The sequence below is a fragment of the Canis aureus genome, chromosome 5 (assembly GCF_053574225.1).
Source record: "Canis aureus isolate CA01 chromosome 5, VMU_Caureus_v.1.0, whole genome shotgun sequence".
Lineage (NCBI taxonomy): Eukaryota > Metazoa > Chordata > Mammalia > Carnivora > Canidae > Canis > Canis aureus.
Window position 1 is genome coordinate 11,444,390 of NC_135615.1, and position 22,823 is coordinate 11,467,212.

General features: G+C 36.2%; 1 protein-coding gene across 11 annotated transcripts in view; it reads left to right on the top strand.

The window, feature by feature from the left end:
• Window positions 1-22,823, top strand: part of NEBL (nebulette) — a 343,159-nt gene that overhangs the window by 220,776 nt on the left and 99,560 nt on the right. For 2 of the 11 annotated variants that reach the window (XM_077896873.1, XM_077896874.1), the window contains 4 exons: window positions 10,665-10,797; window positions 13,244-13,315; window positions 19,949-20,053; window positions 21,691-21,801. The exons of 2 other annotated variants lie outside the window; for them this stretch is intronic. In XM_077896873.1, coding sequence (XP_077752999.1) covers window positions 13,277-13,315; window positions 19,949-20,053; window positions 21,691-21,801 — 255 coding nt within the window. In that variant the 5' untranslated portion in view covers window positions 10,665-10,797; window positions 13,244-13,276. Of the gene's footprint in view, window positions 1-10,664; window positions 10,798-12,655; window positions 13,153-13,243; window positions 13,316-19,948; window positions 20,054-21,690; window positions 21,802-22,823 lie in introns of those variants that run through there. 7 more of the 11 variants (XM_077896875.1, XM_077896877.1, XM_077896870.1 and 4 more) reach the window with 7 other exon arrangements.

Sequence of the window (22,823 nt, forward strand, 5' to 3'; positions counted from 1 at the left end):
AGACATAGGCAGAGGGAGAAGCAGACTCCCTGCAGGGAGCCTGATGTGGGACTTGATCCCAGGACCCCGGGATCATACTATGAGCCAAAGGCAGATGCTCAACCACTGAGTCACCCAGGTACCCCAAAAAGCAAAAGTGATTTGATAAAAGAATTTGTTGATTGGTGGTGTTTTTATCTTTGAACTCTTTGTACCACAGCGATTAGATAAAGTTGGCGATCATACAATTGCAGAACCCAATTGCAGAAGACGGATATAATTCTTTACAGATGGGAAAAAAAAGAACCAAAGACTTCAAATGAAACACTTGCCACCACAGGGCAGGTCAATAGCAGAGGGGGTTTCAAACTAAGATGGTGGGGCTCCTCCTCCTGTGGCCACTGCTCTTTGCACTCCACATACAGGATGTGGGGCTTCCAGCCTCACTTTTTTCCCCCAATGCTGTTCTGTGATTAAGGTTCATTCAGTGAGGAGCTAGTGGGCTCCTAATCTCTTCTGTGCTTGGTCATTCTTGCCTGGTCAGCCAGTGTGTTTTTGTCGGACGAGAGAACAGTGTCAGGTGCTGTTGTCAATTCAGTGTGGAACACAATCTCAGGCATGTGTCCTTTTTTTAGTAGAATATAAAGAACTTGAGCAGAAGCCTCATTGTAACATAGCTCATGAGTCAGTTATCATCTTTGTCAAATCATCGCTTCACATTCAATCCCTGATCCTGTCTCTGAAATAGAAACATCATAAAAGCCTGGAATGTACTGTAAAAGATACAGATACATTTTTGATGGTTTTGCAAATTAGTTAGTCCTTATTTCATAAGCCTTTAAATTTTTGAATATTTAAACAAATATAAATTTGTTTAAAAAGAACATTCACTACTGCTGTGTTTTTAGAAAAGTAAAAAAAGAATTAGTACAATACTGAATGTAAGGTATAATAAAAAGATAAATAAAGCACTAATTAAAGCATAAAACTGTGTGTAATTTTCTTTATATAAAGTCTTCTGCAACTGTATCCCAGAAGATTAGATTTTATCGTATAGATAATTTACCCCTTTACAGGAACGTTTGTATTTTGAGTTGTCCACACTTAATCAGCAATCAGATGACATCTTTAAAAAAATCTTGTTAAGTTTGTTAATAAGCAAATCTAAAGCTATTGTAATAAGTTTTTAAAAACCCATATATACAAATGTTTTAATATATGATAATACAATTTAGCTATTTATTCTGATTAAATTAAAATCTGAGGTTTCCCTAACTCATGACTATTTATACAAGAGAAAGTAAACATCATAAAGAATAATCAAAGGAAATACATGTATAGTGATTTTAAATCTTAAAATAAGAAACTAAGTACAGCTTTGATCAGATGCACATGTGCTATTTCTGCAGAAAAATTACTTCATAGGGTTAAAGTAGTTGTCTGGTATCAAGCTTAAAATCTTGAAAAAAGATGTCCTTGCCACTTCATTAATGTATGTCAGCAAAAATACCTCCTTTAAAGCAAACTTTAAAGTAAAAATTTTGACACAAAAGAGACTCTCATAGTGAGATTACTCTTTAAGAGTTCACTTTTATTGGACAGGTTGTCATAGAAAACCTTGAAAGTAGCTATTCTGTGCTTTACAAAGGGTTCGATTTACAAGAAATGGCCAGAACACATACATTTAAAAAATAAACGATCTTATTAAATGAACTTTTAATTTTCAGCTCAGCGTGTGTGTAAGGCCAGCATTTCTTTACTACAATTATCATTGTCCTTTTATTTTGAGATGAATTTTTTCCCTAATATTCTAGTATAAATCTAGAATTGGTTTTTTGGCAAATTATTTTTACGGGTTTTATGTTTTATGTAAAATCACTAATATCACACTATTTTCAGTGAATACTTAAATATTCTGAATTTTTCAGTGCTTTAAAAATTTTTATTGAAGCATGATTGACATATTACATTATATTAGTTTCAGGTATAGTACATGCTGATTCACTATTGGTATATACACTGTGAAATGATCACAATAAGTCTAGTTAACATCCATCACCATACATAGTTACAAAAATTTTTTTTCTTGTGATGAAAACTTCTAAGATTTACTCTCTTAGCAAATTTCAAATGTGCAATACAGTATTATTAACTGTAGCCACCATGGTGTATATTATATCCCTATGACATATATTTTATAGCTGGAAATTTATACTTTTTGATCCCTTTCACTCATTTTACCTACCCACCCCCCCACCCCACCCCCACCTGCCTCTGGCAACTGCCAATAATCTGTTCTCTGTGCCTGGGAACTTGGTTTGGGGTTTTTTGGTTTTGTTTTGTTTTTTTAGATTCCATATATAAATGAGGTTGTATGCTATTTGTTTTTCTCTAGTATTTATTTCATTTAGCATAATACCCTCAAGATCCATCCATGTTGTCATAGATGGCAAGAATTCCTTCCTTTTTTATGGCTGAATAAAATTCTTGTGTGTGTGTGTGTGCATGTGTGTGTGTGTGTGTATGTGTGTGTGTGTGTATACATACACCATATTTTCCTTATCCATTCATCTGTCAGTGGACACTTAGGTAGTTTCCATATCGTGACTTTTGTAAATAATGAACATGGGGGTGCAGATATTTTGAGTTAGTGTTTCTTATATTTTTTAGATAAATACTCAGAGATGGAATTGCTGGATCATATAGTATTTCTATTTTTATTTTTTTGAGGAAATTCTTTACTGTTTAAACTGTTACTTATTGATTCTTTTTTAATTGACTCACTTTAAAAGAAAACTCCCAAATCAAAAAAAAAAAAAAAAAAGAAAACTCCCAAATCTTTTTTGGGTATCAAGGCAGCTCTGTAGAAAGGGTAGGATAGGCTCTATTTAAATGTCATAAAATTCGCCTCTTAAATTATTTTCCATTTCATTTCCTTCATTTTTGTGTGCAATATCTTTAATGTGTTTGAATCATCTTTAAATAAGAGTACCACAAGCACAGACTTTATGATCTCAGGATATAGTGATCAGTAGAGAAAAAGTGGTTTCAAATAAATTTGAAATCTTATTCGTTAGCATGATTTCATCAACATACAGATACAGAACAGAATGATACTAGGGGCATACCTTGAAATGCTTATTTTAAAATTTGGAAAGTTAGTTTCTCAGGTTGACTGGCAGCCTTTGGTCCATATACTATGAGATGTAGGCTTTTATTATTGTTACTTATAGTGCTTCATGCTGCTGGCTCATGTCAGCTCCTCTGAGCCAAATGTGCTCATCCATCCATCCATCCCTTCTTCCTTCCTTCCTTCCTTCCTTCTTCCTTCTTTCCCTGGGAGAGATGGTTGTTAAATATCTTTTAGCTTACTACTGCTTATAAATGTACCATTAATGAATAAAAATCAGGAAAGCTTCTCAAAAGTTTCTGACAAGTCAGGATGCTCCTAATGCTTTCATTATTACCTGCTTTCTGTTGCATCTGACTCCTGGGCTATTCTTGTTTTTACCAATCATAGGAACCCAATTGTCCCCATACCACAAGCACTCTTCCTTTAAATCACTGTCAGTAATGACAATTCCTTGGAAGGTGGAAATTGAAAACGATGATAGAAAATAATAATAATATCACTACCAGAAAGAAATAAAGGCCAGTGAATGTTCTGTTGTTCTGTTTCCATAGTTTTTACACAGATGGAAGCAGTACAGATTCGGTTTGGAATCTCTTAGTGTGAGAACTTGAGCAAGTTATCCACTCCTGGTCCAAGTGTCTCATCTGTGAAATGGAGGTTGTGAGGATTAAATGGGATTTTTATATATATAAAGTCCATAGTCAGAGTGCTTGGCATACAGTGATCACCCTTTTGTGCCCTCTCCTAGTACCAAGTAGGAAGTTTCTAAGAGTTCTTGATTGCCCTCTATTTTTGTATAGAGTTTAACTTTCTCCAGAATTTTCAGCAGAGCTTGAGTGAGGGATAGCACAAATACAATTTAAGTCCTTGGATATCACTTTATGTAACGGTATTTTTAATTCAAAGCACTTCATTGCATTTGGATATTATTGAAGAATTCTAGTAGTGAAAAAAATATCCATTTTTTGCTGGTTCCCTTGAGAAAAGAACAGAAATAAGCGATACTGTGTTTCCCTTCCCTGCCCAAGGGCTTTTCTGTTGAGAATTTGAAATTTTAAAGTTTTTCATAGAAAAAAATTCATTTCAGTTAAAACACTTTTTTAAATGATCCATCAGTCTCTTTAGTAAAGCATCACTGTAATCTTGCTTTATGACATGGTTTAAAAAGAATTGATGTAGCCAAACTGATAAGCATTTGCTGGTGTGTTTTAAATTGGATTATATGAGTAAAAAAAGGGAGAACCTATGGAGGATATTTCACTATTTGGACTTTTTTGTATTTGGGTGGAGAAATAAAGAATATCTATTATTCACTCATATAATTAGCTATTTATTAGATAGATAATTAATGAATATTTATCCTGGAAACTATTGGGACTTTAAATATGTCATTCTCATTAATGAAACAAGATAGCATTTTGAAAATACACCTTTGGTGAAGTTAATTAAAACATATAAAGAGTTAATTCATTATTTATAAGAACAATTTAAACCTTTAATAAAATACATTCCCATACAAAGGACTCTGATTTAAATAGATCTGGAAACTAAATTAGATTGCAATTTTATTGCTTGCTTATTAGGATTCTGAAATTCTCATCTTAAGAAGTTTAATATTAAATGTGTCCTTTCCACATTTATATACAATCAAAATGAAAAAGAGCTAATGATTTACAGTTTTATTACGTACAACTATACTGTGCAGTAATAGCCACTATCCAATAAGAGCTCATCTGAATTGAGATGTACTGCAAACGTAAGATTAAAATACACTGAATTTCGAAGACCTAGTGTAAAAAAGTGTAAAATATCCCAGTACTTTTTATATTGATTACATGTCCAAATGATAGTATTTTGGATACATTAAGTTGAATCAAATATGTCATTAAAATCAATGTAATACGTTCTTTTTTTTTAATGTAGAAACTAAAATATTTAAGATTACATATGTAGGTCACAATATATTTCTACTAGACAGAGCTGGTCCAGAGAATGAATTCCGAAATAGTTAAAACATAGATGGACATTGCTTAAGGACAGAGCTGGTCCAGAGAATGAATTCCGAAATAGTTAAAACATAGATGGACATTGCTTAAGGGATGCCACTTTATTAGCAAATCAAAAATATGCCAAACATATTGGGTTTATGGAGGAAAATATCCTACACACAATTTGAGAAAAAAAGGAGGATTGAGAAAACCATCTATAGATACAGAATATAAAATAGGATAGAAAATTGTTATGTACAAAACTATTTGAATGTTGATAGAAGTTTTTTCAAACATACTGCTACTTTCTTGAAATGTAGGTTTTATAAGTCTGGTAAATTTCATCATAGTCTAAGGAAATGAATATTTTTCAATGAATATGCTAGTGAATTATCTTTATTATTATTTACTATGTGTATGTGTCTGTTTCCATTTATTTCACCAAGCACAAATATTTTTGTGTGCATTCAGTGGGCCAGGTACTATTTTAATCTCCTCAGATAATCAAGGAACAAAACTGAAAAAACATCCCTACCCATCTCTCCCATTTCAACTCAAGTACTCGGAAACTACCCTCAATATATGTTCAACTAGTTTTCACTATTCAAGGGGTACTAATTGTTTTAACACATTACTCTATAGCTGTTTTAGTTATACGGTGACTTTAACTATGATCCTATTTTGATTTTATGTTATATCTTGAGTTATACATGAAGAAACTCCATGGAAACAATTGAAGGAAGATGGAGAAATTAGTGCTTCAAAAGTTCTGAACTTGTGAGGATCAGTTGCATTGTTTTCCCTGACTTACAACTATAATGAAATCATGATTTCAGGATAAAACAAATCCTTAGTGAACATAGGTATAGTAATTTAAATGCTTTAAGATTTCAGTAGAAACATTGCTATCACTTATTTAGGAAAGAGTAGAAAAAAAAATAGGTGTATTCCAATAATAAACTAAACTAATAAAATAAATTGTAGAAATATGAAAGTGTGAAATTTACATTATAAACACATTTAACATACATTCCAATTTGAGGGGAGAATATATAAATAACACACATCGGGGTGTATATGTATAACAGACATTTTTCTTGAATATTTTTCTTCATTAAATTAATAAATCTGGGAGTGATTTCTTCACTGTGAATTTTTTGTTTTAAAGATTTTATTTGTTTTCTCATGAGAGACACAAGAGATAGAGAGGCAGTGACACAGGTAGAGGGAGAAGTAGGCTCCATGCAGGGAGCCCATGTGGGACTAGATCCTGGGACTCCAGGATCAGGCCCTGGGCCAAAGGCAGCCACTTAACCGTGGAGCCACCCAGGCGTCCCTTCCCTGTGAATTTTCATAGATTCCAGATACACAGCATATTTCAATTGGCTAATGGTAAGATAAAGAGATAGAAATTAAATTCAAGGCATATGAAGGGAATAGGGTAGGTGTAAAGGTGCTGTTTCCGCAGTTAATTGACCAGGAACTGTGTTGTTTGTAAAGGATTCATGGTTCAAACTGGTTTAAGCTTTTTTGTGTTAGGATAAGTGATTTCCATCCATTTACTTCATCAGCCTCTCCCCTGAGATCCCCCTTTGCTGGTCTCCTTGCTGCTCTGCTGCCCTCTTCTCTCTCCATTGTATTCTCCAGTGACATTGAAGTTTTGCTTCCTCCAACTCTTGTCTCTGGGTCTTTGCAAATGCTCTTTGGATGCATTCCCCAAACCCCATCACTTTGCCTAATTCTGGCTTAAATATCCTCTCTGGTGGGGATCTGCCCAATCCTTGGTTTCCACTAAATCTTCTTGTTATGAGCTCATGTAACTCCCCTACTTCCCTTTTAGGAACATTATTACTCTATCTCCAAAAAGGAGATAAAATTGTCTAGTTTTGCATGTGTTTATGTAAATTATTGTTCTAATGGCTGTTTGTTTTAATGTGCTCTGCAACCCCAAAGGCTTCCCTTCTTTTCCTAGAATTTAAGGATTTCCTTATCATTTCCACATTTTAATATATGATCCTCCCCCCCCCCCCCGAAACATGCCAAAAACAGGACTAGGAAATCATTTACTTCACTGTGTTTTCATAAAATTCATAAATCTTGTCCCTGCTTAGGACATGTTATGAATTAATTGGTAGAACATCTATCTCTGAAGAGTTAAAGAATTGCCAACAGTGATCAAGCCTGCACTCTCTCTGGCTCTTGATACGGTGTTGACAGCCAAGCAAAGAGCTTCTTCAATAAATCCACTCTCATATTCAAGTTTTTCCAGATGTGAGAAGTAATTAAGTCTTTGCATTTGTTGAGGCCTTGTATACTTTTCAAGAGGGAACTGGCAGCTGTGGTGAATTAACTCTGCTCCAGTGCATGTGTATGTTGTGTGTGTGTGTGTTTGTGTGTGAATGTACATATATACAAGCACACAGGTGGCATTTGCCAGTAGTCAAGCATGATCAGACCTGAGAACAAAATAAAACAAAAAGCTAATTTCAATAAACACCAATTTTTTTTTTACACCAAAAATTTTTATAGTTATATTTCACAGTTGAGAGCCAAGGGCTTTGTCCGGTGATACCTTCTCCCTTTCTATTTTTGCCAAATGTTGAAGGAAAGCAATGAGGATAATTAAATCATTTGCATCTGTTAAGGGATATTAAAAAAATGGTGAGATCACGATTCTCATAAAACAGAAAATGAACACATTTAAAAGATTTTAACTCATTAATGAATGAGGGCACCAGTAAGATGTTAAGACTGGTTCAAAGGTGAATTTGGAGAACACGCAGAAATGAGTAATAAATTGCTGAAATGAATTTAGAAATAAAGGCAAAAAGCTCTATTGACAAGACAGTAATCAATTGCTTTTCCCCAGGACACAATTAATTTGCATTTGTATGGATAAAGCGTCATTAGCATTGTTATCAGTTTTTAGCATTTTATGGTCTTGTGAAGCAGTTCAAAGACAGCAAAAGGCCAAATTAGCCAGAAGGTAACACTAGATAACACAGGAGGTAATTTTTTTTCCAGTTTCAAAGTCTTTCGCAATTTTTCCTGAGACATCTCACACAAAATTCTAGGAAAGGGATACTTTTAGGGATAGCTAAGCTGTTTGATTGTGCCTGGCCCTTTGGTTCTGGTTACAAGGCTTACAAAGGCCAGACCTTGGGCTTCTCCCTGGGGGAAGGCTTGTGGAAGTGACTATTAGCTTCATTGTTCTGCTGAACTGAGGTCTCAAGTAAGCAGTGAATTAAACCAAGGTCCTTCAGTTCACTGGATGCTTATGTTACTGTAGATTCTCAGTGAGAACTGTCCCCGCCCCGCCCCAGTCAGTACATCTGGAAGAGTACTTTTGGTTTTGGCATCCCAACCACACCCAACTCAGAAATTGTGCCAAAAAATAATTTGCAGTTTCTTGTTCCTCTCCTCCAATACCTAAAGTTTAGTCATATAGCTCCCACTTGTGAATAGGATCTCTATTTGTGAAAACAGGAATATGAATACAGAAAAACCATTCTTTTAAATCTTATTTTAATGGCATAATTAGTAATGGTGACAATAATTCAGGTTGCTTTGTATTCTTTTGATTTCTAATTAACAAACAGTAATGAAATGGCCATTAAAAAGGAGAAGATGGGCTTAATGAATGTAAATTGTAAAAATAGATTGGGCTAATATTAAGCAGAGCTCTTGTCTTTTATAAAGAAGACAAATTGCTCAAGAGAGCTTACATTTCTGGTTTGAAGAAACTATTTCATCCCCTCATCTACTAGTAAAGTTCTCTTTTGGACAGTTGCCAAATAATGAGGAACTATGTGAGGCAAAAGTAAAATGACCAGGGGTTCAACTGAGAAACGAGAACCTTCTAGGAGATAGTCATAAAACAACAACAACAACAAAAACAAACCAAAAAAAACCCCCAAAACCCCAGGCAACTGAAAACGAGTGTAACTGAAAGACTGCCAAGACAGGCAAACAAGTCGGATGAACTAATTCCTCTCTCACCTAACCATTCTGGGGAATATTTTGTAATAAGAACTGTTGAATTAACTTTTAAAGTGGAAAAATTCACCTTATCTCTGGAAGCTTTCCTCAACTCAGAACTGAATCTCCATCTATTTTAATTATTATGGATTTTCATTTGCAAGTCTCTCATCTCCATGTTGGCAAAAAGCACATGTTCTATCACTATCAAGAAAAGAGGAAGAAGGGCAGGTGGCTTAGCCTGTTAAGCGTCTGCCTTTGGCTCAAATCATGATACCGGGGTTTGAGCCCCGAAATGGGCTTCCTGCTCAGTGGGGAGTCTGCTTCTCCCTCTCCCTCTGCTACCCCCAACTTGGTGCACCCACGCTTGCTCTCAAACAAAATCTTAAGAAAATAAAACTTCTGTATTGTAATATGCAAGTTAGCCCTTATCTTTAGGCTGTTAGGCGGTATGAGACCCTCCGGCCTTTAAAAACATATTGATGGTATAGTGTCTTACCCTTTCAAATGAGAAGGCCATTTCATATCAAGTGCTTTTCCTGGAACTGTCTACCTTTGTGGGATAGTTGCAAAATCTTGTGTTTCTAAGCTTTGCTATTTTTAAAATCTTTGCTTTTAATAACTTCTGGCAATTTGGTTTTTCTCTTTAACTATGGAGAATTAGGGTGGAGAGAGATTTAAAATTTGCCTTAGAGGATGTGGGAGAGCCGTAGCTGGAAGTAGAGGGTCTTGCCATAAGTAATGGGATCCCCACATTGGTCCCATTCCATATGAGGGCATGGGTAGAGTGCTAACATATGAGGTAGACAACATATGTGAGGTACACAATAAGTAAAAGGGTCTGCAATTATTAAGATACTCCCTTATTGGGGTGCCCCAAAGTGAAAATATATATTAAAATAGAACATTTAACCTTAGGTTTAAAGGAAGAAAAAGAAGGTGGTAGGAAATTTTGAAACATGATAGGTATCCACGAAAAACTTTTGTCTTATTCCCCAAGTTGCATTTAGGAGCTACCTACAAGAGAGCTTTGCTGTGATAATGTACAAGGCTTAAAGTGTTTTAAAGAAAACTTTACGTGAATTTTATATTATACTTATAAGTGAGAGGAAAAAAAGATATATTCAATCAAAAGAAATATAATGTATGCAGTTTGCCAAACAATCCATTAACGAGTCCATCCAGTACATCTTGAATGTTTTTTTTTTTTTTTAATTTATTTCTTGTCTTAGCACAGAGTATGCTTTACTCACCATTACCTCCCAGCACCAAGCTTAGTGCCTGACAGAGCAACACTTATTTGAATGAATGAACATAAAGCTCTGGTTAAGTTTTGGTCTCGGTATTCCATTGAGTAACTTTGTGAATGAGACAAATAATTAATTTCTCTTGATCTTAATTTTGTCTTCAATTTTGTCCTCTGTAAGAGAGGGCTTTTAGTAAGATTGATTTCTTAAGGCTCCCTCTGGCTTTAAAATTCTGACTGTAACATCCACAAATGAAAAATTTGTGTTTACGTTACATATGGTGTTTGGTTTTGCTTTCAGAACTTCTGTGCATAATCTCAACAGGTTATTTTCTTCCAGCACAGTGGAAAGTCAATAAAAACTTATTGCATAATGGGAAATGAGAAAAAGCGGCCATTGAAGTCCACTGAAGACAATTCACCAAGGGAATAGATGTCACCGTGAGCGACACAAGTCATCTTAAGTAGCTTTGGTGAGATTTTTCTCCCCACGCTTCTAGAAGTTTGCTAGAAAACCTTATAGAAGTTCCTCTTCCCTTTTTCCAAATGAAGATAATATAATAGATCTTCTATAGAATATTAGAACAGTCTTTTGGCAAAAGAGTTGAGGGAAACAGAATTCACACATTCTGCTCCTTTATGGAACAAATATAACATACAGAGAATTTCCTTGTAGAGTTCTCTACACAGCTATGTTTAAAATAACATAGTTGTTATTTTAAAAGTAAAGGTTTCCAAGTTCCGCAGCCTTGGGGGACTTCTTTTTGGCATTTTGCTAGTAAGCAGAATATGGGATGCCATTAAGTTAGCCTGAATCATTTCATGAAAAGACCGACAACTGTTTTAGAATACAACAGTTTTTCAGAGTAGGATAATATTTCCCTAAGTAATAATTCACAGAAGAATGTTAATTTTCTGGAGCATTGGATATCATTAAAAAATGGTAGGAAGGTAAATAGGTAGATTAGATCAGATTAAGTGAATAGGATTTCATGTTTCAGAAATGTTGGATTAAGAAAACCTAAATAGTTTTCTTGGTTGTGAGTCTTCTTGGAGCTTCTGATTTGTCATTAGGTGGTGTGGATCTCTAAGTGATAGGAGTTGAGATGAACATACAGGCTTTTCCAAATACATTTTGCTTAAGAAACCCCCTTTCCTCTCTAGAGTATTCTGTGGAACTGTAGCCTCATGGAAAACAATTTGAGGAATAATCTATACATAATGATTGTTTAGAATATTTTTTGGCCAGATTTTTAGTTTAGGCAAGGCTGAAACAATTAGGAAGAAAATTTAAAACTAGATATGTTATCAAGAGAAAGTTGCATTATTCTTGGCTACTTAGAATAATGTATTTGGAATAAAGTTGTATTTTATAATTAGTTTCATTGTTTACCATAGGGTATTTTTTTATGTCTCACACTGATATTATGATTTTGTGAAAATTAATTTACCCTAGGTTGGAGTAACCAAACTGGTATATTGTGAATTTTATAGAGCCTTATTATTGCCTAAATTGACAATTAAGGATTTTTTTGAGAAATGTATTTTTAATTATATAACTGATGACACATACTACATTATCAGTATTGTTATAATTTATTTTTCCAAGCATGTAGTACACATTGAGGAATATATGAAGAGTAAATATTTTATAGTATAAAACCCAGCAAACTTGTGTAAAAATTGACACAATGGGCAGAACTGGAAGAGCATGATTATTATTATTTTTTGAAACAATGATGTTTCTAGAATTCTTAAATGATATATCAACTTATGTTAACTGCAACTTCTTGTGTTTAATGATATTTACAATTAAAATAATACAATAGCAATATAAGGTTAATGGTCATAATTAACTCAGAATTGATTCTTTAAAGTGGTTCAAATGACTTTTCATAGTAAATTACTAGACTTTAATCAGCTAATTTAAAGTTAGTACTTTTTAGAATGTGGGAAGTATGTGTTTTTCTCATAAAAAATTTAACTTAGGGGATCCCTGGGTGGCGCAGCGGTTTGGCGCCTGCCTTTGGCCCAGGGCGCGATCCCGGAGACCCGGGATCGAATCCCACATCGGGTTCCCGGTGCATGGAGCCTGCTTCTCCCTCTGCCTGTGTCTCTGCCTCTCTCTCTCTCTCTGTGACTATCATAAATAAATAAAAATTAAAAAAAAAATTTAACTTAGGTTAACGAAATGAGCTTGAATGATCTGGATTCACTATACAAAATCAGAGATATGTCTGATGTTCCAGCACAAACTTTATTTAGACGGAGTTGAGAAATCTTTGAGATAACAGGCTTTGGACTATGCTATCTTGAGTGTTGTAGCGGAGTCATTTTCCCACCATCTTTAAGTCTCCTTTAAACTGTGTTATGAATGAATTAAATTAGTGAAATATAAATACATGGTCTCTTTCGGATTTCTTACCCAGTTTAGAGAATGTTGACTTTAAAAGGTCACAAAATCGAATTTTGCCTGAGAGTGGTATTTCCACTTGGAGGCTAGCCCTGGCTGACCTCTGCAATCCTGTCCATCCACTCACACATAGTTGTGATAAGAGGGTGAAGTGTGAGCTAAATAGAGATGAGGCCTGGGCAAGGTCATTTCTGCCAGAACACCAGAGGCTCCAAGATCTCAAGGGTGCTATAGTACAGAGAAAGGTACTGTACTCGTGAAATTAAAAAAAAAAAAAAGAAAGAAAAGAAAAGAAAAGAAAAAAAGAAAAAAACCCTATCCAGAAAGAGTAAAAATGAGGGTCCCTGTGTTTGAGGATGTAAAAGATGAAACTGAAGAGGGAAAAACAGAGGAAGAAGAAGATGAAGAAGACATGGTAAGTAGGAATGGGCCAGCTGAAGAAGTGTATTTGTTCCTCTAAGTTGATCACTGGAAAAAATGTTTCCTTTCCTTTCTTTTCTGGACAGATATTCTTTAAGCCTGTTATTGAAGACCTAAGGATGGAATTGGCCAGAAAATGCACCAGACTCATTAGTGATGTAAGTGGGCTTAAGTAATTTTTGTCTGATTTGTGCACTGTGTATGTGGCACTATCATGTCATAGAATCATCTAGTTGGGGAGAAAACCCTGCAGTCATCTGTTAAAACACAATTATTTTCCAGATCATGGAACTAAGTCCAGACACTTTCGTGGATTTCCTCAAGGTCACCAATACAGAGAATTTCTGTAGGAAGAGGTCTCCAAATTCTTAATCCAGAGTGCTGTCCCTTATGAATTTCACTCTAGTGTAAAATCGTAAAACATTGAAATTTCAGAGTGCATTCCATGTGTGAACTGCAAAGCCTTTTAAAATTTGTTTGGTGGTGTAATTTGTTACGGGAGGATCTCTGTCTAAACCAATGGTTTTAAAAAAAAAAAAACATTTTGGGTTTTTTTTTGAGGACTGTGATGAATGCAGTAGTTTTTGAAACCAGGAAAAAAAATATATGTGTGTGTGTGTGTGTGTGTATATATATATATGTATATATATATATATATATATATATATATATATATAAATATGTGTACATACATATATATACACACACACACATACATAACATGTATTGACAATTTTGGATTCATTAGTTACTGAACTACATAGTATGAACCCTGAACTAGATGATGATATTATTAGCAAAAAGGAGCATTTTTCTCCTGGTTTTTTCATTAACTGGGATCAATTTATATCATATCTCCAGGGAATCCTAGAATTGTGGAATTATGTGTGTTTGTATTTATATATATATGTATGTGTATATATATATATATGTATGTATATATATATATATTAGTAATTATGTACTGATAAACCAGTAAATAGGTAAACTAGAATTCTAGAAAGTTTTAGATACTCCTCATTAAAACAATTGTGAGAGAATTGCTGGTGCAGAGGAGAGATGACTCCTGAAAAGTGAATCAGGCCTGGGTCTGGAAAGAAGGGAACACAACACTGGCCATTTCTGTTCTAGTTAATGAGCAAAGCATCAGAAAACTTTGCCAATGTTTGTTTTTCAAAGGAGGTCAATCGGGAAAGTGGGATTGTGTGTTGGCATGTTCCCTGAAGTCAACCTACCTGCATTGATTTAACAGTAAGGTTGGGGCAAGTTATATAACAGGACTGGCCTTGGTTCCTCTATTACAGTATCATTAAGTAATGGTAATATATCCGAAAGGTTTGGTAAGTATCTTGCCTGGGTCACACGGTTAAGCAGTAGGGAGGATTGAAACAAAGCTCTCTCTCAGCCTTAGCCATTCTGCTGTGTTTGCTCTTATTGTAGATTTCCCTGCAAAGTTTATCTTAGCCTTACTATTATCGATTACACTAATATTGGTAATAGGAATGCTACCATTTAAAACCTGAAGTTTCATAACTCCAGAGATAGTACCTCTTCCAGTGCTATTATGTTTTTTATTAAAGGGTAATTGTGGATGAGCTAAATTATATAAACCGTTGGAACCAAAGTGGCAACTTCAGTGAGTAGATGATTTTGTTGGAGTTGTTTTGGATAAGGTCATTTTGCAGTGACTGTAAAACCAACCTTATGGTGAGAGGCGTGGCCTTTATCATTTGCAAAAGCCAAAGCCGTGTTATTTCTCTTCCATGTAGGAAAAATCAAATATGTGGGAGTCATTTCTGTTTTTTATAGATTTCTGCTGCATGGAATGTCTGTACTACTTAAATATTTAGATCGCAGACTGTGGCCTGATTTATATCTGTGTACATGTTCACTATTTGTTTCAAAATAGAATTCCATACTTTTTAAGATACTGGTTTAATTTTTGAAATTTGTATATTTACCAGTGAAGAGGCTGAACAAGTAATTATTTTGTTTCTAAAACAAAACTGAAAAGAGGAGTTTGTACAGTCATTTTATTTTAATTTTTATTTATTTTAATTTTTATTTATTTATGATAGTCACACAGAGAAAGAGAGAGAGGCAGAGACATAGGCAGAGGGAGAAGCAGGCTCCATGCACCAGGAGCCCGACGTGGGATTCGATCCCGGGTCTCCAGGATCGCGCCCTGGGCCAAAGGCAGGCGCTAAACCGCTACACCACCCAGGGTTCCCTGTACAGTCATTTTAAAAACAAATTTTAATTTACACTTTCTGGAAGGATTTTATGTAGTGGACCAAATGGAAGTTTTAGTTTTTAGAAGTTTGGTTGAAAAGGAAGGTATTTATTAAGTACTAACTGCTTTATTCACTGTCAGTGTCATCAGTTTTTTTATATGGAGCCCATGAATTTAACGGTTGAAGTTCTCATGGCAGTTATGTTATCTGCATTGCCAGATGGTTGTCTAAAATGTGTATTGGAGTTGCATTGGTCACGGAGCTAAAACAGATACGAAAATGGACAAGTGGTTGCACAGAGTTAGTTTGGGAGTTCCAGTTGAGGTCCTCTCCTGCTACTGACAGTGCCCCTTGGTCAGTGCCCACATTTCATTTAGCCCAGGGGCCCTTGCCCTGGTCTCAGACTTAAAGACAAACCATCAAGTCTGTTTGTTTTGTTTTCCAATCCCTTGTATTCCAGAGGAGCATCTGTACGTTTACCTGAGCCTTTCTGTCTGTTGGGTGGCAGTGTGTTTTAGCCCATGTCCCCAAGTGAATGTGGTGCATCGTTTGCCTGTCTGCACCTTGAAGCCCTGAGAAGCGGCCTTGCGTTCTGTTCACTGAACCACACAGCTGGTGAGCCACACACCTGGGGTTTGAAACAACATCTGCCTGATTCCCTGGCCATCATCATGTGGTTCCTCTCCTGCCGTGTGCCAGGCACCCCATGTATATGACTGTACTGTACAAACTTACATGGGAATGGTCTAGAGATGAGTCCAGGGACTTAGAGTTCTCCGTAGAAAAAAACCATATGTTTTTTCAGGTCAGGTGGCTTCACTTTGGGAAATCAGTGTGAGGTATTTTTCGTTCCACCTGATTTCTGCCTTTCACTTGGCCTTGCCTGTATTGTGGGGTTTCCCTCTGCATAACTCACTTCCCAAAATTAAAAGACACCTGGTCCTCTAGGGCCGCCTCTTTTATTTTTCTGTTAACCACGTAATGCCTTTTATTTCCCCAGATATTTTCTCTCTGTCTCTCTCACTGGGCTTCTTGGTCAACTACCTAATAAATTCCTTGAATAAGTCAAACCCATCAACTATATCGAGCCATCAGTATCGTGGATCTAGTGGCCTCTTGTCAGGTGGTTATAAAAAGTATTAGGTTAAGGGGGATATTTTTGTATGTTTCTTGTAAATTAGGCATCAAGAGTTTCTGCAGAGTGAGTTTGGCCACATCTGCATGAGGTCTGTGACATGGTGTTTTAGTTCAAACCTTTTGAGGGTGTTCACTCACATGGCAGCAGGAAGAACGCTTTTCAGGCAAATGAACATTGTTTGTGGTGGGTAAATCCTTCTGGTGCTAAAAGCATTAGATTCCATGGCTATCCCTCCAGAGAGAGCTCTGATTGTGTTAAGAGAACCTGGGTCAGCAGCCTTGGCTATGAGTGCCCCCCGCCCTGTTAGCACATGGTGATGGGGCTGCAGTTCTTTCTTCCAGGGTTCAATGCATTGAGCCAATATGGCTCCATTTGAGAAAAAACTTTTGATACTTTTGGTTAAGAGTGCCTGTAAAAGGAGGGGCCCCTGGGAGTCTCAGTTAAGTGTCTGACTTTGGCTCTGGTCATGATCTCAGTGTCCTGGGGTCAAGCTCTGCATCAGGCTCTCCCCTCAGTGGGAAGTCTGCTGGTCTCTCTCCCTCTCCTTCTGCCCCTCCTCACTCAAGTAAATAAAATATTTCAAAATAAAATAAAGAGTGCCTGTAAAAGGAAATATCCTCAGACATTTCTATATCTGTCATCTAAGTTCAGCCATTAGTTAATATCAATGAAAGAGAGAGGACTATGAGAGGAAGCACCTCTGAACTGATTTGACTCTAATTGTAGTTAAGGCATAGTTGGGATTAACAAGTGTGGTCAGAGCAGAAGGTAAATATTTGGGATATCTTACTGATTATTAAGTCATCAACTGTGCCTACCCCCCCCTTTTTTTCCAATTAGAAAGTGACATGGATAGTATCTCAGTAATGAGTTCAGATGGCCACAAGTGACAGGAAAAGCCTAGCATAGAGCCTTAATATATAGGTGGGATTTTTTGTTTTCACATCATGAAACATGGAGGTAAGGGATCCAGTTTTGATGCAGTGCATGTTCTCCGTCAGGTTCCTTTCCTTCTGTTTTGTCATCATTCGTATGGTGACTTACAGCCTTGAGATGACCTCACTGCAGCTGTATCCCTGTGACTGCAGAATAGAAAAAGGTGAAAGGGCAAAGTATACAAGGCTCTGCCAGCAGGGTTCTCCCCTTCATACCAGAAACCAGGAACACTGCTGGGAAGACTTCTGCAAATGTCCCGTGGCCAGAGCTGGGCACCAGAGGAGGCCAATGGTTGGCCAAAGGGAAGGAGAACACCATACCTGACTTAGAGGAATTCATCCTCTGGGGTTGGGGCAGGGGCCTGGCTACTCTCATAAATAACATTCAGGTTCTGTTCTTAGGAAAGAAGCAGATGGCATAGGCAGTCTATCCAAGAAATATGACCGTGGCTGTGTTAAGAAGTGGCTGTTTATTTAGTGATTTTATTTCACCTAGGATTTTGTGTCCTTCATCGATGTAATTTCTATCCATCTATCCTTTTCTATTATCTTGGTATAGGAAGGCTAACAAGATGTGGCATTCTTTATACAAAAATTTAAGATCATTTGCTTATTGTCACTCATGTTGTAATATCCATTGGAAATATAATAGGAGTGACAATAAGCAAATAATATGTGTGTGTGTGTATCTTTTAAATAAAGACCAAAGAAATGACTGTAGATGCCACTTACGACTGAACTATTTGCCTACACAGTGAAGGAAGTAAATACTTCACCCTTATCCTGTGCTCTCGTCCTGAACATTCTGCTCAGGTCAGAGCTTATCGGGGGCTCTGTGGCCAAGCACATACCTCTGCAGTCAAGAATGTGACTGCCAGGGGAAGAAGATAGTGGCAAAAGATAAAAATAATGAGCCAAACTTAAGCCTAATGATAGGTTATTTTCTCTCACACTTAATTATATAACGGGGATACTTTTTTTCTCCTTATGATCAAAATAGCCTACTATTTATCATACTGCCATTAACGGTTTAATTACTAGTGACTGAGGAGGGTGATTTGCAGAGCCCTAAAATTATGGCTAATCTCCGAGAAGAAAAAAAAGTAATTTAGTGCTCAGATAAGATAAATATGTTCCAATGTTGATTTCATGAATAAAGCAAATGTTTAATGTGGTAGGCGTCTAATACCTAAGAGTCACAGCAGTGAGATACAGTATTTTGCAGTAACTTTGCTTAGTTATGTTCATATCTGGTTATACCTCAGGTTGAATTATGCCCCTCAAATCAGGTTTACATGTAGTAAAATCTCTATGTAATGTTAGTATGCAACATCGATGTTAGTCGTGTCCTTTAAGAATCAGGTACATAGTCAACTAAACTTCACTTTTAGGTTATAATTAGGGAGACCACGTAATTTATCATCTGAACTGGGACATTTTTTTCAGCATAAGTATTTACAGTGTTGGGTACATAAACATGACTTTATTACAGGGTCATATAACTTTTAGCAAATTACCTTCATCCTCCCAACTAGTCATAAATTTTGCCTCACCAGTTTTTAGATTGGGTGGCAATTGCATGAGAGCGGGATTATATTTTAGGGCTTTGTCCATGGTTCCTGACTGCAGCTCAATGTGTTCATGCAGGGTCTCCCCCCAGAGTAACAATTCTGGCCTCTCCTCAAGGGGAAAGGAGTGACTCCTTTTACTCCTGAGTTTGAGAGAAAAAATGAACATGCTCAGCTAGGGTTCTCTGGACTTCTCTTGTGCATCTGCCCACCCATTGCATTCTGGAATGATCTTCTCCACCACACGGCAAGTTTCTGAGACAGAGTTTGCCCTTGTTGGGGGAGGGGAGGCAGATGGGGAGGCCTCTGGGGAGGTGCTCATAAATTGGGTAAGTTTCACTTGAGCAGAATTAATTAGTAAAGGAAGCTCATCGTGGGTACAGTTTGAGCCCCTTCTTCTAATCCATCATTAATAGGTAGTGTTGCTAACAGTCATCGCTACCTGTTTGATTTCTGCTTCTACTTCTTAATTGGTTACATCTGTCCTGATGACTACTTGTCTTAAACCTAGAGGTAGGCAGCTATGTTTCTGTTTGATTGTAGGCTTACCTATTGAGTCAGTGGCTTGAAAGTAACAACACACTAGGACACTTGTCAAGTGAAATGAAAGTGTTTAATAATTACGCTGAGCAAGCTGGGCAGACAGGACTTATAGTCAATGTGCGTCCACCACACATGATCCTTGATGATAACAGGACTCTTATCTGAAGAACAGTCTTGTGTGTGTGTGTGTCTCATCACCTTTGTGGTTTTGTGCTAAATATCCATTTATTTAATTTGGCTGCTACTGAGCATTGTACCTCACTTGAGTATTTACTTCAGAAAACAAGACTTTGAGTAACACTTCTGCTCAAAAAGGGAGCATTAAAATTGTTTTTCTTCTTTCTCATCTTATGTAAATTATTCTCTCTTTTAGATTCATTATAAAGAAGAGTATAAAAAGTCTAAGGACAAGTGTACATTTGTGACCGACACTCCCATGCTAAACCATGTAAAACATATTGGTGCTTTTATTTCTGAGGTAAGGCATCAAAACATGCCAAATGGTTTGCATTTTCATTTCCTATTTTCATTTCCTGTGCATTAAAATTACAGAATAATATTTTTGAGAGTGCCACTAAGTATTGGTAATATCTACACAATTATGTAATTATGTGCACAATGTCAACTGTATGGTTGATATATTTTATTTCACATGTCTATATTTTGACTCCAAGTCTTCCATATTTCTATAGGATTACTCTTGAAAAGATATATTTTATTTGATAAGTGGAATGTACTGGAAAAATAGTTTTAGAAGTTCCATTATTTTACTTCCTAATAAGTATATTAGACATAAATTGTTGAATATCATTTTGAAAATAAGTAAAATTTACCAGCTGACTCTATAAAATGTGATATCTTTGGTAAGTAATTTTAAATCAATTTAAACTACTTTTGAGTAGGATCAGTTCAACAGAGACACTTATTATGAAACCACAGAGAAATGCACTCCATTCATTTTCTAGCTGAAAAATCTTATAGTCTCTATCTGAGAGCATTTGAAACTGAAGATTATGCTGCATGGTAAAGCATCATGTTAACAGCGCTTTCTGTGAGGAGGCTTTTCTATAGTCTGTGGCTAGATCACGTAGATAAGATAAATTTGAAAAAAAAAAAAAAAGGATGAGTGAAACAGTATTGTAAGTGACTGACCTCTAGTGTTGCATAAGTTACCTTGGAAAAAGATCAACATGATATTCTCAGGATTACTTCCAGACATGAAAACATTGCGAGGGAAACTGGCAAATTTTCTCTTACTGAGTACCCACATCTAAAGAGTTGTGAGAACACAAGGTTCACACAGGGTCTATGCTTGATAAATATGCACTCAAATCTAGTTGGGAGTGGGAGTAATATTAGAGTATGGATAAATGTACTTTGGTTGGTTTGTGTTAGCTTTTATTGCTCCTGTGCAAAGACTTTTTTGATGTTTTTCATTCCTAATTGATTCTTTTTCCTGAAGGAGTTAACTGCAGAGCAAAGAAAGGAAGAAAAAAGTAACACAATCTATTGTGTTACTTTGAACCTAATATCCCTAAGAGAAATGGTGAAAGAGCGTTTCTCTTTATTAGTAATGAATTTTGGGGAGCACTTCGAGACAGTGCAGATTGGAGGTGAGAAGGCACAGAAAGAGCAAAAAGATACCCTCGCCCCCTGCGCGACCCCCCAACCGCTGCAGTCAGTCGTGGTAGAAGGAGGTTAAAAAGATTTGAATACAGGAGCGCTGTCCTTGCATTCAGGTTCTAGGCAGTACATTCTAACAACTTGTATTTTCTGGAACAACTCAAATGTCTCGTTTTTCTCAGATTTTTCTTTGCGGATCAAACAGCCAAAACTCTCAATATATACAAACAGATTTTCTTTTAAAAATTTGCATAGGTTATAGAAGAGTAGTCATTATTTTCTTGAGCGTCTCATTTAAAGCTTTTTATGTAATAAATTGGATTTATCTCTCTTCAGAATATGTTCTTCAGTCCAGTATCTAAGGTTAAAATGGTCTTCAGGTTTTTAAATTAATTCTGTTTCTGAAGAAAGTTTTCTTTTATTCTCTTTCAATATTCATAGTAAAAAAAAAGTAATGCTTATTAATTTTTTTCCTTTTTCCCCCCTCTCTAGGCAAAATACAAAGGCACCGTTAAGGCAAACCTCTCCAATTCTCTTTATAAGCAGATGCCAGCTACAATTGATAGTGTCTTCGCAAGAGAAGTTATGCAGCTTCAGAGTGAGGTGTGGGTTTCCTAAATTATTAATTATATATATAAATATGACTTAATATAATTAGCTTCTTAAAATATATTAATATATAAAAATATATTTAAACATAGTGAAAAGGTTGTTTACCTTGGGTATTACATATTGAATGAAAATTGGAAGCAGCTGATTCATGTGCTCCTGATAGTCACTGGTGGATCCCAGAAAATGAAAAGGAGAGGTAAATTTGCTAGTCAAGTGATGCTGTTTTTCCTAATCCCATTCACAACTATTGATAGAACAAATTTGAATCTTACTAGGACAGCTTACTTAGATTAAAATCTGACAGCAGATAGTAAACCCGTCTCTGAAATGGCATGTGATCTCTAAGTGGTGAATGTTCCAGTAGCTTCTCCAAAGTCCCATAAGGAGTTAATAGTTAAATTCCAGACCTGCAGGTCTGTGCTTTCTTAGTCAGGCAAGGGGTTCCTGAATTTCTTTTTCTATGGATTATGGTTTTCATTTCCAGTATCTCAGGTGAAGTGGCCATTTTAGTGATTGCAAGTTGCAGGCGAATTTAAGAAGTGTCATCCTCTAAACTCATTTTGAATCCAGAAGAGTAATTTCCCCCTTTGGTACACTAGGCAGAAAAATACTTAGTACATTTAATTTGTTGGATTTCTTAAAATAGAATTTCAAAGTAGGCTATTTTACCTCTTTCTCACTCGTTTTGTTTTCTTCATAGCAGTTTTTCTTTTTCTTTCTTTTTTTTTAAGATTTTATTTATTTATTCATGAGAGACACACAGAGAGAGAAGCAGGCTCCCCTCAGGGATCCCAAGGTGGGGCTCCATCCTGGAACTCTGGGATCACACCCTGGGCGGGAGGCAGATGCTCAACCGCTGAGCCACCCAGGCGTCCTGGCTTTTTTTTAACTTTATGAATCTGTTACTTGACCCCCTCAGAGCAGGGACCTCCTATGTCTTGTTCTTTGCTCACCCCCCACCCCCCGAGCTTAGTACAATCCTCAGCACACAGGGTAAATACTGGTAAAATCGA